The 19,794-nt window shown below is 44.9% G+C and overlaps 1 protein-coding gene across 3 annotated transcripts in view; it reads left to right on the plus strand.

Annotated features, from left to right (window-relative positions):
* LOC111149099 (solute carrier family 2 member 9) overlaps positions 1 to 19,794 on the plus strand; it is a 200,610-nt gene that overhangs the window by 62,993 nt on the left and 117,823 nt on the right. For all 3 annotated transcript variants that reach the window (XM_022506018.1, XM_022506019.1, XM_022506017.1), the window contains one exon: positions 322 to 467. In XM_022506018.1, coding sequence (XP_022361726.1) covers positions 322 to 467 — 146 coding nt within the window. The remainder of the gene's footprint in view (positions 1 to 321; positions 468 to 19,794) is intronic.

Here is a 19,794-nt window from a genome sequence, read left to right on the forward strand (position 1 = left end):
CCATCACTACCGCCACCACCATCACCATCACCACCGCTATCACCACCACCACCACCACCATCATCATCTATTTCCCCTTCTATGAAATCTACCTCCCATGCGTACTTGAAGGATGAAATAATGCAGGGCATGTGAGAGCATGGGCAGTCCGTGCAGAATGCTGAGAGTGGCATTGTGGCTACGCTGCTGTTCTTGAGAGGGCATGTGGAAGAGGGAAGGGCTCTGACCGGTCTCCCTTGAGGATGACAGCCCTCACACTGACCACGGTACTCCTCCCTTGGAGAAGACTGTCCTCTCATGGTTGCCATGCTTCCTTCACAGGCATTGCCCTCAGTGCACTCCCCATGTACCTGAACGAGATCTCGCCCAAGGAGATCCGTGGCTCTCTGGGGCAGGTGACTGCCATCTTCATCTGCATCGGTGTGTTCGCCGGGCAATTGCTGGGCCTGCCTGAGTTGCTGGGAAAGGTAAGTGTGGCTTGCCAGCCCACCTTGACCCTTCTTATTTCATGCTGTCCTCTCAGTTCCCCATGTCCCTTCCAGGACCAAGGGTAGCCGGAGGTGAGCCCTGCATCCAAAGGCTTGGAATTCCTGAGTGTTCAGGCCTTTCACTTATTATTGGGAGACAGCTGCTGAGTTCCTTTGATTGTATTTGTTTCTTCATTTTTTTTTTTTAGAACATAAAGAACACATAACAAGTTCAAACCTTGCACAATGTTCAGATCCGCCCACCTAATAGCTATTTTCAGCAGCTCAATTTGTATTTATTGAGGCTTTCTTCTTTGCTTATACAAACCTATATAAACATATATACATTTTTAAAATGGAACCATGCCATGCACGTTGTTCAGCAGCATGTTGTTTTCATTTACTATAGCTGGGGCATCTTTCCAAGATGTTTTGCTTTGCTCTACCTCGCTCTTTCTTTCCTACATACATATGTGGTTGCACAGTCTTCTGTTTTGGGAAGTGGGAAGGTCTGGCTTTGAATCCCAGTTCAACAGCTGACTTGCTGTGTGGCCTTGGCAAGGAGGAAAGCCTCAGCCAGGTTGGGGTGGGGAGAGTGGGATCAAGGAAGGCCTCCCAGAAGAGGTGGCCTCTAGACAGAGCAGTGCAGCTGAGCAAGAGTTAGGCAGGTGACGATGGGGTTTGGAGAGAAGATATTGCAGAAGGGAGGAATGGAAGAAAAAGCCTGCAATGAGGACTAGCCCTGCCAGGATTCAAGTACCTTGAGGTTCTAGGGGAGAGCCTGTGTGGGGAGCATGAGAGGCGAGGTGCCTGTTCATTGAGCCTCAGTAGACTTCATCCTGGGGGACTGGGGAGCCCAGTGGCACTTGAGCAGGGAAGTGACATGGCCAGCTCCAAGTTAGAAGGTGGCTCTGGGAGTAGGGATGGTGTGGACATGTGGACTCGGCAGGGAAGGGCCGGAAGGGAGGGGAGGACCCGGCAGAGACTGGAGAGAGGGACTGAGGCAGTGGTCCTGGGGAGAGGGGGAGGAGATGGAGTCCACAAACTTGCTACCTGTGTGTCCCACCAAGATGAGGGAAGAAGGGCATGGCCTTCCCACCTACACTGGAAGATTGGAGGGAGGGAGGAGATGGATCACTGGTACTGAAAAAATTAAATTAAATTAAGTTAAAAAACCAAAAATCAAGGGCAGCATTGTTGAGATTACTGGCCATCATCAAGGGAACTCAGTCTCCAGCCCTTTGCCCTCCATGGAGGTTTCAGGTCACTCATTTGATGGCTCCGTGGCATCCAGCCCCCATCCTTAGATGCTTTCCAAAGTCACTTCATTAACATAAACTCAGGTGTGGCTTAAAGGGGTTTTTATGAATATCAAGACACCTTTATTACGCATATCTCTTAAGAAATTCCAAGGGTTTTAGAAGCTCTGTGTCAGGAATGAGGAAGACCAAAATATATGTTTCTTTTTATAATTCACAATAAGACAGTAAGAGCTTAGGTAGGGAGATTTAGGGCCCCTTTCTGCCTGAGCCTCAGTGACCCTGACGCCAGCTCCTGACTCATTCAGGGAAGGTTTTGCAAGCTGAGGAATCAAGCCTGGCAAGATAATGGGAGCTGGATGGCACTTATCACTTAAAATATTTTCGAGTGTTTGCTGACACTTCTTATTATGTTAAAATATGCATAAGATTTAGCATTTTAACCATTTCTGAAGTGTATTGTGTAGGCCTTCTTTTACTTAACCTGATCCCGGTCACTGAGGAAACATCTTCTCATCTTTCATTATCAGCCCTTTTGGGTTATTATGGTGGCTGTTTTTTTTTTCTCTTTTGCAAAAACAAAAACAACTCACACCTTACATTTGTGGTTGTCACATGCGTGATGATTTCTATAATTAACGCGAGCATAGTGGAAACAGTCTCCTTACCCAAGTGAGATCCCACATTAAAGAGACTCTTAATTATTTTTAAATATTTTTAAAATATTTTAAAATTCTAAAAGTCTACATTATGTGCGTGGCGTTTGACAGTGTGTCAGTCGCCAATGGCCAGTGATCTCAACAACCCTGCCTTTGTAATGAAGCCTCCACAGCCCCCAACAAAGGATGGGGTTCAGAGAGCTTCCAGGTTGGTGAACATGGACAATTTTGGGGGAGTGACATTTGGGAGAAGGAAGGAAAGCTCCATGCCCTCTGCATGCCTTTCCCCATGTGTCAAATGCGTGATAAAAATGATGTAACAATGACAGCCTCTACCCCTTAAACGTAAAAATGTATTTTAAAGTCAACAAATAGGACTGTGGTCCTCGGAGTAAGAAAGTAAACAAACACCTGCCCCTATAGAGGCTAAGCTTTTCTCTTTCAAGATAAGTTCTAGCTCCTCATCACACGCCTCACGTCAGCTTTGGGTCCTTCTTGCCACTGGGAGCTCAGGCGGTTGTAGCAAATACCACAGGCTGGGCAGCTTACAAACAAGACAGTTTGTACCCCTCATAGTTCTGGAGGCGGGAAGTCTGAGATCAGGGGACCAGATCTGGAGAGGGCCCACTTCCCACCTGTGGGCCACTGCCTTCTCACTCTGTCCTCAAATGGGGAGAGAGATTCTCTTTTTCAGGTCTTTTTGGATAAAGGCATTCATCTTGCTGGTGGGGGCTCCACCCTCATGACCTAATCACCTCCCAGAGGCTCCACATCCTAACATCCTCACTTTGGGGCTAGGTTTCAACATGTGAATTGGGGTGGGGGGTGCAAACATTCCATCCGTAACCTGTCCCTCGGTCTTTCTTAAACCTCTGTCTTGTCTCTTCATTCACCCGCTCCTTTATTCATTCAACACATTCTTGAATACTGAGTTGGGTGCTGGAGCCGCAGCTTTGGGCATGTACGTGAACTGGGTATATTCTGACATTTATGATGTTGGTGGTCTGCATGGATCCTGTAACCCTGGGCAGCTCACCACCTCCGTGAGCCAGAGTCCTCCTCGGTAGCAGGCATGCTTCCAAGTCCCAAGTCCCCAGGCTCCACTCCAGCATGACTTCCCCTGGGGAACATCTCTGGCAAACAATGACACTGTTCCACATGTCCCCGGAACAGACACCTTACGCAGGTACCTGTCCTGTGTTGTCATTTCTGTTTGCTTCTGCGTCTTTTCCCTCTGGTAAATCCTGTCTTACTGATGTGTATGTGCATGAAATCCAGGGGTAGCAAGTTAATTCCCTCATTCAGCAAATATTTGAAAGGTGCTCTGTGCCGCATGTTGGGCTGGTTTTTGGTGGCCGTGCACAGAGGAGATCAGACTAGTCCTTGCCCTTGGGGAATTCACAGGAAAGACAAGTAACCAGAGATCACCAGCATGATGGGGGGAAGGTAGGGCACTGTCCTAGAGCAGGGTGCCCAGAATGGTTGGTTTTCCTCTAGAAGTGACATTGAAACTCATGCCTTGAGGATTAGTAGGACTTACCCAGGTCAGGCTGATGGAGGGAGAGAGTGGCAGAGGCAAGAAACTCTTCCAGGTGGAGAGGAAGGTATAAGTGAAGGCCCTGTCATTTGTCCAGAGCCAAAGCCCCAGGGGGATGGGGCATTCAGAGGGAGAGAGGAGGGAGGCATTGGGAAGGTAAGAGGGGCCACATTCCAGGAGCAAGGAGCCCCACATGCCATGAGGTACAATGAAGGGTGGGCAAGATGAGGGGCTTAGTGGTCCTATGGTGGCCGGGGTGGGCAAGCCCCATCCAGTGAGACCAGCTGCTGCTGTTTCCACACCAGATGCTGGGCTACAGCTGATAGATTTTCTGATTTCCAGGAGAAGTTAGAATCCCAGTATTTATGTTGTATTTCTTGATTTTTAAATATTGGAAACCATTTGGCAAGGAAGGAAAGAAGGGAAGAAGGGAAGGAAGGAAGGAAGGAGCGAGCCTTCCATTTGTGGGCTGGATCCTGCCTGGGGTTGACTTCTCACAAACCCTGATGGGGAGCAAGAGCACCTGTAGAGGCTTAGCTTTATTCAAGAGTCCTGAGCAGTCCTCCACAGGTGGAAGTAGGGCAACAATGGGATACGCCATGCACTTGAGAAAAAGAGGCCTGCGTGGCTCAGTCAGTTAAGTGTCCACCCTTGATCTCGGCTCAGATCATGATCTCCTGGTCCTGAGTTCAAGCATGCACACCCAGTGTGGAGCCTACTTTAAAAATAAATAAATAAATAAATAAATAAATAAATAAATAAATAAATAAATAAAGACTTGGGCTGCCGTGTGGAGAAAATATTAGATCCCAGTCAAACCCAGAGAGACTGATCTGGTCCAGTATAGAGATGGGAGCTTGGATTAGAGTAGTGGCAGTGGGCATAGGGACAAGCAGACGAGTTCGCTTGGTGAGTGGTGGGGCACAGTGTCCAGGGGAGGAGGAGTCAGGTTAAGTTCTGGTGTCCTGCACATCAGATGCTGAGATAGGGAGTCCCAGAGGAGAAGCAGCTTTGCAGGGAATGAGATGACAAGGTCACTGAGATGAACTGCCCAAGTCACAGAGCAACTTGAAGGCAGAACTGATTTGAAGACCCAGGAACTTGGATTCCCAGTGCCTAGATTCCCAGGCAGGGGTTCACCTGCAGTAATAAAGCTTGCAAGCCTGGTGCTGACCAACGGCACAGTACCCAGGCCCACCACTGGCCCCGAGTCAGCCAAGAAGGTGAGCCATGGCTCCCCAGAGGCTTCTTCCCATCAGGTTGGATTTTTCCAGAGTCTTGGACCTGGCTAGAGGATATGTAACTCAGTAGCTGCCTTATTTTCAAAGCCATGCTCCAGGAAGATGCTCACAGGGAGGAATGTCAAATGGAAACTTTTCATTGATCTCTGCGGACACTGATGGCATTCTGGTGACGTGAGACCCACAGTTATTTCACCTGAGTGTAAGAATCTCATTTTCTCTGTTTTCATCATATTTCTCATTTACCTTCAAAGACAGAGACAACTGAGCTTGTGAGGAAAAAATAAATAAAAAATAAAAAACCTAAAGAGAGCAGAACTGTGTTTCCATGCAAGCAATTGCTTTGAAATGCAGAGGCTGGAGGAAGTAGTGGGAAGACTTCTAGAACAGACCCCTGGAAGGCAAGACAGGGAAGTAAATGTAGGAATTAACACTTACGCTGCAAATTTAATCAAACACACATCATAGAACATGTGGGAGTTGAACATTTATGTGACATTTTATGCTTCCAAAGGATATTTTAAAAACATATTAATTAGCTGTTTCTCCTGCATTGAGAAAGAAGAAAGGAACTTGGATGAAAATTGTAGGCAGAGGTGTGAGAAGACAGGGGACCACGTGGGGCCATCAGCGTGTGGTTCATATGCCTGGGGGTGGGGGGCATCCGTTCCGGGTGAGCTAGCGGGCCAGGACAGATTGGTGGGGGGGCTCCCAGTCCATCACTGTTCTCGGGGCATACACTTCACAGACGACTTACATCCATTTTGTTCTTTTGTAGGAATATCTTGTGCTCAGCTCAGAACATTTGAAAAACATAGAGAAGGAAGTAAAACCACTTGAGATTCTGGCGTATTAGGGGAGGCAGTTACTTTGAGCCTTTTGGTCTGTTTCTTTCTGTGTTTCTATATATCTGTTGTCCAATAGAGATTAATACTGTGCCCAGCTTTCTGTTTGGCTTTTAGAAAATCTCCACCACATCAAAGTCATTTCTGTATCTCACTGAAGACTCTTCGTAAGCACACTTGTAGTGTCAGTAAACATTCAGCAGTAACATCGTAATTCCATCAGAAAGGTGCCCTGCGACTGTTGTCCGTTACTGAATGTCTTAGCCTTTTGAATTTTCACTGTGAATGATATCAAAACAAATACCTCTTTCATAAATCTTTTTCTTTAAAATTTGCATCTAAGTTCCAGTTAACGTACAGTGTAGCATTAGTTTCAGGTGTACAAAATGGTGATTTAACACTTCCAGTGCTCATCACAAGTGTTTCTTAATTCTCATCACCTGTGCCACCCATTCTCCCCCATGAATATTTTAACTCTTTCCTGTTTACTTACTTGATTCTTCTGATTATGATACCCATTGTGTACAATATGGAAGAATGTGGAAAATAAGAGCATTAAGCTTCTATATTTTACCATTTCTGGATAAAGATTCTAACAGCTTTTCATTTTTCTTGCTATTATTTTTAATCATATATCTTAGGCACACACACACATTTACTTCATTCCATGTATAATTTTCTATATGCTGATTATATTGTAACATTATGTTGTGAACAAGGCATTGAAATTATTTGGCATGATAATTTTAATAATCATACAATATTTTTTGAGTTACCATGGTCTGTTTCATTGTTCCTTTTTTTTCTGGAAGTTTGGATTTTTTCCAGTGTTTATTAGTGAAACACTGCAATTTGAGAACTTGAGATGGACAATCCTCTCCATAAATCATTAGTCAACTCTCTAATTATTCATGTGGTTTAGTGCCCCAGAAATGGAAACAATAGGTCAAAGAATACAAATTTATTTAAGGCTTTTTTTATTATGTTAAGTTCGCCACTGTATAGTACATAATTAGTTTTTGATGTAGTGTTCAGTGATTCATTAGTTAAGTATAACACCCAGTGCTCATCACAGCACATGCTGTCCTTAATACCCATCACCCTGTTACCCACTCCCCGCACCCACCTCCCCCCTGAAACCCTCAGATTTTTTCCCCGGGGTCCTAGTCTCTTATGTTTCCTCTCCCTCTCTGATTTCTCCCCTTTTGGATTTCCCTCCCTTCCCCTATGGCCCTCTGTGCTATTGCTTATGTTCTACATATGAGTGAAACCATATCATAATTGTCTTTCTCTGCTTGACTTATTTCACTTAACATAATCCCCTCCAGTTCCATCCAGGTCAATGCAAATGGTAGGTATTCATCCTTTCTGATGGCTGAATAACATTCCATTGTATATATGGACCACATCTTCTTTATCTGTTTATCTGTTGAAGGGCATCTCAGTTCCTCCCGAAGTTTGACCATTGTAGACATTACTGCTATGAACATTGGGATGCATGTGCCCCTTCTTTTCACTATATCTGCATCTTTGGACTAAATACCCAGTAGTGCAATTGTTGGGTCATAGGGTAGCTCTATTTTTAACTTTTTGAGGAACTTCCACACTATTTTCCAAAGTGGCTGCCCACCTGCATTCCCACCCACAGTGTAAGAGTGTTCCCCTTTCTCCATATCCTCTCCAACACTTGGTGTTTCTTGACTTGTCAATTTGTGCCATTCTAAGTGTGGTTTTGATTTGAATGTCCCTGATGGCTAATGATGATGAACATTTTTTTGTGTCTGTTAGCCATTTGTATGTCTTCTTTGGAGAAGTGTCTGTTCATGTCTCCTGCCCATTTTTTGACTGAATTATTTGCTTTTTAGGTGTTGAGTTTGAGAAGTTCTTTAGAGATCTTGGATATTAGCCCTTTATCTGTAGTGTCATTTGCAAGTATCTTCTCCCATTCTGTGGGTTGCCTCTTAGTTTTGTTGACTGTTTCCTTTGCCTTGCAGAAGCTTTTGATCTTGATGAAGTCCCAAAAGTTCATTTTTTATTTTGTATCCTTTGCTTTTGGAGATGTGTCTTAAAAGAAGTTGCAGTGGCCAATGTTGAAAAGGTTACTGCTATGTTCTCCTCTAGGATTTTGATGGATTCCTAACTCACATTGATGTCTTTCATCCATTTAGAGTTTATCTTTGTGGATGGTGTAAGAGAGTGGTCAAGTTTCATTCTTGTACACATAGCTGTCCAATTTCCCCAGCACCATTTATTGAAGAGACTGTCTTTTTTTCCATTGGATATTTTGTCCTGCTTTGACGAAGATTTGTAGAACACAGAGTTGAGGGTTCCTATCTGGGCTCTCTATTCTGTTTCATTGGTCTCTGTGTCTATTTTTGTGCTAGTACTATGCTGTCTTGGTGATCCATCTTGGTTTTTAATAGACTATCTGCAATGCATAAAATATCTTCTGATTTTTATTAAGCTATTGATGCTTTTCTGTTACCTGACAATCAATTATTGGATGTGTTATAATATTAGAATGTCTTATATTAAACCATCCTTACCTTCCTGGGATATATCTTCCTTGGGCTTTATGGAATATTTTTATATGTTGTTAAATTTGATTCATTCATATCTTGTTTAATGTTTATATACTTAGATCCATAGATGAAATTTGTCTAGAATTTTTTGTGTTTAACCCATATTTTTATCACTTTTCATCTTTTACTCTTTGTAGAGTAGTTTCTGTAACATTAGTTGATAATTAAAGCATCAAAAGAATTCACTAGTAAACCAGTCTCAACCTAGTTTTTCAAGAAGAAATTCTTTGAAGAAACTTTATCAGTTTCTTCTTTAATAATCTAATCTATTTTCTCTTGGGTTAATTTTGTTAATTTCTATCTTTTCATTTAAGTTATGTATTTCATTGGTGCTTTCAAATATGTGTGCTGCCATACATTCAACTATATAAGTTTTAACATCCTTCATGTCTGTATGTCTTCTCATTCAATTTAGTTTTACCTGCTGGATTTTGCGTGCACTCTCTCTCTCTCTCTCTTTTTGTTTTGTTTTGCTTTCTCTTTTTAAAAACAAGATTTCTTGTTTTTAAATAAGTGGTTGCCTCTAATTTTGTTATTTGATAGACTAAACTCTGTTATTAATTTAGTGCTTCCCAGAGTCATTAACTTCTGCTTTGTTACTATTCATACATTTTTTTCTTTGAACTGAGATTGCCAACATTCTTGCAATTGTCATATGCCACTTTCTCAGCGTGATTGTTTTCTAAATAATTTGTCATTTTGATTCCGTATTCAGAACAATTAATTATTTCAAACAATGTTTTCAATCCTCAAGTAGATGTGACTTTGTTATTGTCACTCATTGCCAGTTTTGCTTTGTTGTATAAAGAGAAAGTAATCCATTGTGTCTCCCACTCTGTGGCCCGTCTGTGATCCACCTGGGTAAACATTCTATGTTTGCTTAAGGACAGTAGCTCTTTCTTATGCCACTATAGCCTATAGACCTGGCATTACCAAATGGCCATATTTCATCCCAGTCATTATTGTTGATATACAAAATAACAAAGGGTCTCATACCAAAGAATTCCACCATGAGATTAAAAAGAGATAAGAAAATGTGATTCTGTAACAGAAGAGTGAACTCCAAACGGAAGGTCACAGAACAGCTTCAGCGGCAGCATAGTACAGTGTGGCGCAGTGTGGAGTGGGATGGAGTGGTGCAGTGAGGTGTAGCACTTGTGGTGTGGGGCATTGCACTGCGTGTGTGGGTTCCAGTGCCAGACTGCATAGGTCTGCATCCCAGCACTGCCACTCCTGCATGGTGGGATTTTGAGTAGGTTAAAAAACCTCTCTGTGCCTGTCTCCTCCCCTCTTCAATGGGATTACAGTGGCACCTGTTTCATGAGGCTTTTGTAAGGCTTGGAGAAGGATATGAATGCCAAACACTTGGAAAAGTGCCTGCATCTTGTGCTAAATTGATGTCAGCCAATATCTCATTTAATTCATGTAGCAGTATTTGGGACGAAGTATTATTACTTTTTATTTTACAGATTAAAAGCTCAGCCTCAGATAGGTTTAATAATTATTACCCAGCTGACTGCAGCAGGAAGGCTGTGGAGCCTAAGTTTCCTGGCTTTGAAGCCTGTGACCTCCTTGCAGTAGAACCAAAGTCCAGACTTGTTTTAGGGGAACTCAGGAGAATGTCCCCAAAACTTAGAGTCCTGGGATAGGGAGCCAGGCAGGGTGGTCCTCTTCTCAAGTAGACCCAAGCCCTAAGTGTGTGTGAGCACTTATTTTCTGTGAGATTTTGATCCAGAACTCTCTGGACCTACCAGCCCTGGAAGAAGAGAGAGCTTGATTTTATAAGAATATACAGGAAACATATTAATCTACGTTAAAATGATTTCAAGCCCCAAATAGCCCAATATTCTCTCCTAATAAGAATCATCTTTTTTCTTCAGTGACTTCAAAATCACACCTTTCCTCTTTGAAATGAAGAATCTCATTTTGGGCATGACCCAGCTGCTTTCTATAGCTGGAGAAAACATTCAGCTGGGTTGTGAGCCACCACATGATGAATTTCCTTTAAGGGAAACAGGAAACAAGAAAATCGGAGACTGTCACCTCTGCATCCTTCCCTCACTGAGCTCCTCACAGGTTGATGGCCATGCTCCTTCAAATGACATCAGAGAACCGAACCTTTTCTTTTACATAATTCAGCCTTTCCAAGTGGGGACAGTTCGGGTCTAGTTAGCTTCTGGAGTTAGCTGTCACTCAGAGTCTGCCTCTTTAACAATATGAAAAGGAATTATATTCTGTGTGGAAAGCGGTAGAGCTAATGTCTGAAAACTGTGATGATTAGGGTTTATTTGGTGACAGCCCACAGCTGTGGTCAAAGTGCTCCCTTTCTGGGCTCCTCAAAGTGTGGTTCTTGACCAGAGCAGTTCCTTCCAAATCTGAAACTCTGGGGTGCAGCAACTCAGCCCTCTGTGCTTTAATGAGCCATCTGGGTGCTTCTGATGCCTGGTCAAGTGATTCAAAGCAAGGCCCCCAAAACCAACACCCAGGTTAGGATCTCAGCTCTACACCTCACCAGCTTTGTGACTTTGGGCAGGTTACTTACCCTCTCTGTGCTTTGGGATCTTTGTTGGTAAAAAGAGGATAAGTGTGCACAGCTCACAGAGTTGTTGTGAGAATTTATGTTCTCAGGACAACGCCTGGCATGTGGGAGTCAGTCTCTCAGTTGTGGTGTGGGGAAGAAACGAAGCTCTGTTTCATTTCCCTGTGTGCACAGTGCATGCTGGACACTTGACATAAGTTGCATCCTTCCAGTGAGCCTTCAGAGTTGATTGTTCTCATGTCAGTCTTCCCCAAATAATCCCTTCTCAGACGCAGAATCTCTTTGTCCCTTTGTGGAGTCAAGTGGTCATTCCCCTGCTGGGCTTTCCCGGGAACTGAGGTCAGAGATCTCATCTTTGAATCATGCTGGGTCTGACCAAGCCGTTGGTGATACTGAGATGCTCCCTAAATGTGGAAGGACTGCAAAACCTTCCTTGACCTCAGAATGGCAAAGAATACCCCAATTCACGAGTTTTCTTTTTTTCTTAAAGATTTATTTTTTTTTTTTAGGGAGGGGAGGGGCAGAGGGAGAGAGAGAATCTCAAGCAGACTCCCCGCTAAGCATGGAGTCCAATGTAGGGCTCAATCTCAGGAGCCTGCAATGCATCCTGAGAACCTGACCTAAGCCAAAACCAAGTGTTGAATGTTTAACTGACGGAGCTCCCCAGGGGCCCCCAATTCATGAATCTTCTAATGCTTCTTCACTTCCAAAAATGCAAACAAACCCCCTCGCTCACTGGCTGTGAAGTTTGTGGGCAAGACTCGGGCCATTGAGTACTGACAGTTCTGTGACTTTGGGCGAATGACCTCTCTTGACCCTGAGCTCCTCACTTGCAGTGAAGTTGCCCTGGGGCTCCTTTCTCCTTCTGGTGTGACGGCTCATGTGGTGTGGGGATGCATGTCCCTGGCTTGGGGATACTTGAGCCCCTCCGTCAGCTCAGCTGGTATGGTATCTTAGTCTACATCAAGGAAAGTTGGAGGGATACAGAGATAAATTTAATAGTTCTTGAAGCCATGTCATCTGGAATCTCAAAGAAAGTCTTTGAAGCTTGCCTGAAATTTGCTGTCCTGTCTTCAGGACAGCTGTGGGGAAAATGAATAGTTGAGCTGCCCACTTGAGTGGGTGGCCTGGAGTGGGTGTTGGAAAGCAGAGAATTCCTGAGCCCACATCGGGAAAGATGAGTGGTTCTAGAGATGGCTTGGCCACGAGACTCTAGCCCTATGACTCCCGTGCTGCTGACAACCAGGCTGGGATTGCCTTGGGGTGAAGCCTTGAAGGCAGAGGGATTCAGGAAAGGTCAGGCTGAGAGCACGGTCAGCATCATCAGACCTGGGCTCAGAGCTCCAAGACTTGACATATGCTATGGGCTCCTCTGTTCTAAGCTCGGTCCATATGTTAACTCATGGAGACCATGCATGAATTAGGCACCATCTCTATCATCTCCATCTCACAGGTGAGAACCCTGAGCCACAGAGAGATTAACAAATATGCTTCAGGGTTACCCAGGTAGCAGGCAGCACAGCTGGGTTTGAACACAGGGTGGTAGAATCCCTACTGTTGCCATTTTGGCCTTGGCCTTTCTTGGGCAGAACCTAGGTCAGTAGAAGCTCTTCTATCAAGATGCTCCCAGTCCATGGGCAGCTCTTCCTACCTGGTTGGTCTGGTTGGAACATGTTCCTATCAACAAATGCTTCTGAACAACAAGGTGCACCCTCCCTGCCTCCAGGTGTTTGGCCATTATGCCATCATTCCGTTCCAAGTGAATGTTGGGAAGACAAGAAGATGGATTGGAAGCTCTGTGATCCACTCATTCCTGCACACATGTGCTAGGGGGCCACATTATCTGCAGCCTCCAGGGCTCTTTGTGTAGCAGAGTGTCCTCATGGAGGGCAGTGGAGTCCGCAGACCCCAGTCTCAGAGACATGCAGCGCCTGACTCTGAGCTGCACAGCTGCTGAGGAGGACGGTGCCCCCAACCCCAAGCCGACAGGCCCAGCTTTGTCCACAGCACCATATAGAGGCCACTTAACAGGTCCTGAGCCCTGAGCTGGGTGCTGCCACGTGCCCTCACGCTCTCCTAAATACTCCCTGGGGTAGAGGCTCGGTACAGGTGAGAGGACTGAGGCCCAGGGAGGCTGAGCAACCTGCAGGGGGTGGCAAATCCCTCACCTAGCAGAGGGGAGAGGAAAGGGTCGACCGGGCACCAGAATATGCAAAGGGCACCTTGTGTGAAACATGGGCTCTTTCCATAACCCTGGACCTGGAAAGTACCTCGGCTGTCCCTGCTTGACAGGCTGGAACATGGAGACTCAGAGCAGGAACCTTGCCCAGAGCCATCTGGCTGGTAGTCTCGGACATGATCCGAACCTGGGTAGGCATTGCTAATTTGTTGTAGTGGGTGAGACCCCTTAGTGTTGTGTTCAGTCCTTCATCTCCTGTCTGTGAAGACAGGGGTATGTGAGTCAGCGGTCATCCCGCGAACAGGGAACATGCCTGCCACCCAGAGGGCACATAGCAGCTGCCACTGAATAAATGGGTGAAAGCTTCTCCCCTGTTTCTCAGAAGGGTTTCCCAGGTCCAGAGCTGTGTATTCTCCAGTATTCTCCACCAGCATTGTGTAGTGTGATATGCACAACACACAACAAGCCTTTCAGCTGGGATTGCTATGATTTATACCCATTTTGCAGAAGAGCAAAACTGGTCCCAGCAGAGTTTGGAGAACTTGCCCAAGGCCACACACTAGTAGAAGTTCTGTCCAGCACTCAGGACTCCAGCCCAGGAGCCCTGGCTCCTATCACCCTTCCATAATCAGGACTCTTAGCCCAGGGCTCCGTCTCTCTGGGGAGCTGCTGCCCAAGATGCAGGGTACAAAGTTTGGGGTGTTCAGGAACACTGGATCCAGATCTGGCTTGTCACTGGGCACCCTCTAGTGTTTACAACCAACAGGAGCCCAGAGCCTCCATTTGGACCATTTGGACAAACTCTTGGTGTATTCATTCATTGAATAAGACATTTACTGAGTGCCTACTGTATGCCTGGCACTGTTCCATGCTCTATCCAGCAGTGGACAAAACAGACCAGATCTCTGCCCTCATGAATCTTGCATTTTATTAGAGGACATAGATCAGAAACAAATGAATGTATGACGTGAAGCAGAATAAAATGGGAAGGCAGGGGATGGTGGCAATAGAGGCTGCTTTAGACAGGATGGCTGGTGCAGGGAGGCCTCTGGGGCTGAGCAGAGTAGGAAGCTGGGGAGTGGCTGAGGCAGATCCCTGGGAAGCATGTCATAGCTCTTCTCCAGAGATGCCTCTGCTGGAACAATTTCCTGACCTGGCTTTTCCCCTCTCCTTGCTGCTCCTGCCATCTCCCTCTAAGTCCCCCTCTTATTCAAACTCTTTCTCCTTTTCTCCCCTTTCCCTCACTAATGCCCCCAAATTCAGGCCCTCCTCTCTCCTCCTCTGGGCTGCTGCAGACAACTCAAATCTGTAAACTCCTGTAGCCATATAATTCTGATCAGCTCATTTTGGTCAAATCACCCAGTATTTACTGAGTATCCATCATGTACCAGACCCTCTCCCAAAGATGAGGGCTGTGAAGTCCCACCTGCAAGGGGCACATGGAAGGGACAGCAGACAGTGGGGGTCTGTGTGGGAATTCCAAGGGTGGGAAGACCAGGGGAGCAGCCCCAGTGCAGTAGAGGAGGGCCAGGGAAGCCTTTTGGAGAAGGTGGTGTCCTCCCTGACCTTTAGGGTATGACTGGGTAGCCAGTTGGGGGGATCAGGGGGACACTGTCCCAGGTCAAGCAAGCAGCCTGTACAAAAAACCCAAACCAAGAAGACTGAGAGAGTGCTAGGCATGTTAAAAACCTGACAGTGGCTCAGTAAGACTGCCAGGGAGGCCAACAGAGGTGAGGGAGACAGGTCAGCTGGGGCCATGTGCACATTCTCCCCAGCCCTCCTTGCTCTTGTCATTTCAGTCCCATCTGCTGAACCACCTTCCTCTGGCTGTGCTTTGCTGGGGTCTCACCAGCCCCTCCGTAGAAGGGCACAGAGCATGGTGGAATGCTCCAACTTGGAATTCGTCAAGTTGTAGATTTCCTACCCCTGCTGTTTTCCAGCTGTGGAACTTGGACAAGTTCCTGCTGCTCTCTGAGTCACAGTTTCTATATATGTAAAATGGGCACAATAATGCATACTCAGTGGGGCTAATGTATCTTTGAAAGACATGCTGTGTGTAAAGCATTTATCACTATATTCTGTAATAGTTGCTGTCTGGCTAAACAGTGGATCCTGTGTCCACCAAATGAAGCCCAAATTCCTCAGTGTGGCCTCCAAGACCCCCACATTCCGTTCCAGGGTCCAAGCCTAATGCAACTAACCTCTAGCACCATTCAGCTGTCCACACTTTCCTGAATGTCTTCTGCTCTCCCACCATCCTGTAATCCTCCTGCCATCCCCTCTGCCTAGTACCATTGATTCTCTCTTACCTCTTTCAATCCACATCATTTAGCCTTTAAGACAGGCCCAGCTCCAGCAGTTACAAACTCTGAAAAGGAATATAATTTAACAGCCTTTCTGAAAATAGAAAGGAGAAGCTAAACATGAGTTGAGCTTGGCCTGATGCTCCCAACAAAAGCTTTTCCCTCGCTCTGCTGAATTCCCATAAAAGCGTTTTCTGGGCCTTCGGTCTGATAGGGCAACATCGGGACATGCCCTTTCTTACTGCTTCCTTCCGACTTCACATTGACTGCAATCCCTTCGGGGGCCAAGCCTCTCTGCTTCAGATTCGCCTTTTCTCTCTCTGCACTGCCTGGTGTGGATGGATGTCACTGATATTGTTGACTGACTGAAGAAGCATTTCATCGGGGAGGTTAAGTGGCCTCTTTTATTAGCTTAATTCGATGGAGGGCACTCAGGGGCTGGTGAAGGTAGAGCTTGCTTTCCAGGCTGATGGTCGTGCTCTATGTCTTCAGTGCCAGTCTGTGCAGTTTCGTAGAGGCTGAGAGACTTGGTAGGCTTAGGGCCCTGGGGAAACGCAACCCAGACACCGTACTTCCATAATTAGATGAGGCAGATGCTGCTTCTGGCAGACTTCAAGTCCTAATGTTGGAACCATAAGATTCCTCTCACATGTAACTTGACCTCTGAGCTTCTCAAACAGCCCTCGCTGATCACAATTCCTTCCTATACTTTGAGCACTGAGGGGAGAGTATCACCCTGTTAGCCTGGGTCCCTGTCCAAGAGAGCTTGGTGTTGGAAATAACAGTGATTTGAAAGAAATCACCCCGTCTCATCCTGTGCACACACACCCTTACCCCTGTGCACACACACCCTTACCCCTATGCACACACATATGCATAACACATCCTGTGCACACACACCCCTACCCAACCAGCTATGTCATACCTGGCTATGATTCAGCACCTCCCTGAGATCAGAACATTCAGGTTGCTCAGGCCCAGGTCAGTTCACGTTGTGTGGCTGAAGCACAGAGAAGGAAACTGAGCCTAGAGACTAGGGATTCATCACCAGAATCTCGAGAGGGTGCACAAAACACCAGAAAAGTATCCCCAATAAAAATATTCATATCCCAACTTCATACCAGATTTAAAACAAATTTTTAATTATGTTAGAACAATGCATGGAAATGGTTTAAAAAGGAATCCTATACTACTAAAACACTTGTAAGGAATAACAGTGGTCCATTACTTCACCCGCTTGTTCTTTTAGCTGTTATTTGGTAATTCTCCAACATTTTAAGATAATTTGAACTAGTTTCTTAAAATAAAGCCTATCTATGTATAATCTTTATATATAAATAATTGGTTGTAACACTACTTTTAGATTCATTAGTTTTAGACATTTTCATTGATGTCCTAGTGTAATAATTGAGGTCTAGGCATTCTTACACTACTACCTCTCTCTTCCCTTTCTCTACCCTATCAATATAGTTACAGCACAATCTTTTATTAATCATTGGTTAATATTTATATTGTGAAAATGTACCCCAGTTGCTTTCCTTTTTCATGCAACTTTTTGTTTCTCCTAGAGTTAGTAATACCTTTGTTGTTATTTCTCACTTTCTTAGTTTTCTTTGTACCTACAGTTGATTTTTTTTCAAATGCTTTAATATTAAGTATTTGGCAATAAGTTTGCAAAGTGCTAAAATATATTGCAAATGTTCTATGAATTTGATTTTTGCACCTCAGTCTTCTGGCATGTTGTTTTAATCTAAACTGGTTGTCTCTGGTTCTGCTGCAGACCTGTCCTGGGTTTCCTATGTCTCTCTAGAAGATAAGATCCACTGTTTTTTGGGTCCCATGTCTTCCTCATTTATTTTCTTGCTTTTCTGAATCATTTCCTCAAGTACTTACCTAAGAAAACATAAGGGAAGGAAAATCTTTTGAAACTTTCCAGTCTAAAAATTATTCTACACATACACCCAGTAGATGGTAGGTTAGATAATGAACTCTTGGGCGGTTATCATTTTCCTCAGATTTTAAAGGCATGGCTCCCCTATCATCAAGTATCTGGCAGTGCTGATGAGAAATCTGATGACTTTATTTTTGCTCACTTGTAAGTAAACTATTGTTTACTTCTGGAAGCTTCTAGAATTCCTTTTTATCTCTTGTTTTATAATTTTACAATGTATGGCCTTTAATGTGGATCTTTTTCCTTCATTGTGCAGAGTTCTCAGGAACCTCTTTCAGTATATAGACTCATGTCCTTTCATTCTGGGAAATTTCATTTGTCACTTCTTTGGTAGTTTTTCCTCTCCATACTTCTATTTTTCTTTTTCTCAAAATTCTTGTAGTCAGATCATAGAGTGACCTAATTCTGTTGTTAATCTTTCCTTTCCTTTCCTCCATCTCTCTTTCACATGGGAGTTTTTCTCAAATTTGTCTTCCAACTTACTTTGTGTATTTTTATTGTTTGTTATCATATTTTTAATTTCTAAAGGGACTTTTTACGTGTCACTTTTACATGGCATCCAGTTCTTGTTTCCTAAACACAGTATCTGCATCTATATCACAGTAGGTATTACTGATGGGGCTTTTGTCCCCTACATAAATTATTTTGTCCAGCTACTACATTTTCTGCTTCTACTCCCGATTTCTTTCTTTTCGTTGGTTTCTTTTGACCTCTCTTCTAGTGCAGGTCAGAGACCTCCTCAAATGCCTGGTGCTCCCATCCAGAGTTAAAACAGGCTGAGCAGAAGCTCTGGGTGAGAGATGGGGTTCCACTCAGGGAGAGAAAAGTGTGAACAGCATTGTTGTCAGCAGGCCCTAGTATGTGAGTGGGAGATGGCTTTTCCCTTTGGAGGCTGGTTTCTCTAAACAGAACAGGAGGTCCATGGCTTGCAGGAGCAGGTTCAGATGCAGGTGATTAGGAGCTTTGAGACTTATTTTCTAATTTTCAGCTTCATGTTTTGTTGCTGGGCCTGGTATGCCCATGCCTGAAGGTACCATGGTCCCACGAATTGTGAGAATGAGCCAGTCCACCATAGGGAAGAGAGCTGACTGGCTCTAGGCATGGGCAGAGGATGAGGGTCCGTGCTCTTTCACACAACCACACCTGCTTTCAGCAGGCCCTTGTTCCAAGCATTAGGGTCTCTCTTCCTCTTGGTTTCCCCGCCCCCAAGGGCTCAGATTGCCCCTTTTCCCACTTTGCTATCCCGCCTTGCCCACAGTTGCCACTTCTGTTTTCTTGTTCTCACAGTTAATACCATTGTTTTCTTGTTCTCACAGTTAATACCATTGTATTCCTGGACTGTCACTTTCAGGAATCAGAGAAGGTAATGGGCAGTCTGCCTTATTTATCAGATAATTTCCATGCCTTTTTCCTCAATCCTTTAATACCCAATATAGAAAAGGTACCCAGGAAACTTCTAATAAATGGATTGTAGAATGTTCAAATTATAAAATGCTAGACTGAGAAAACACAAAGGAAAGCCTGCAGTATGCATATCATTATGAAGGATGGAGGCTCAAATGGCACCCAGCCTCCTCTTGAATGCCTCTAGTAAGAAGCTTTCACTACTTGTAGAGCAGTGGTTTGTAGGAGGAGGGGGTATGCTTCAGAGCAGCCTATGATACTTATTTAAAAAGGAGGGACCTGAGCCTTACCTAAGACCTCCTGAGTCAGAATCCTTAGGGAATGTCTCATGGACTCAGAAAGGTTTATACCTGCTCACCCACATTTGGAACTGTTGAAAAATGGAGGTCAGCCCTGTCAACGTGTTGGGGTTCAACACAAGGCCTGGCTACATAAGCAATAAGTAAGCCTACTTTGCTCCCCAAGGGAGCTTAGGGGTCTACAATGCTGACACCCACTCACCTTGGGTTGCAGCTAAATCCTCATCCAGGGGAAGAAGTAGAAAGAGGCCTCACCCCCTGTGTATGCAAGCCTTTATGAGATTAGCTCCACCCCACCAGCCAGTGTGGATCAATGGTGGCCACCCAATAACCCAGTAACTGGTGTGGGGGTGAGAATGGGGTGGAGCAGAAAGCCAGGAGTATGTAGGCAAAGTCCCTCTTCATGCAGCCCAGGGCAATGGAGAGTGAGGGTGCCCTATACCCCTCCCAATCTAGGTCTAAGCAGGCATAGTTTTAAACAAGTTTTCCAAAGGGACAACTATGCTAGAACCCCTCATCCATGGCCTGG

This window comes from Enhydra lutris, unplaced genomic scaffold, assembly GCF_002288905.1.
Source record: "Enhydra lutris kenyoni isolate GAN:26980312 unplaced genomic scaffold, ASM228890v2 scaffoldscaffold21, whole genome shotgun sequence".
Classification (NCBI taxonomy): Eukaryota; Metazoa; Chordata; class Mammalia; order Carnivora; family Mustelidae; genus Enhydra; species Enhydra lutris.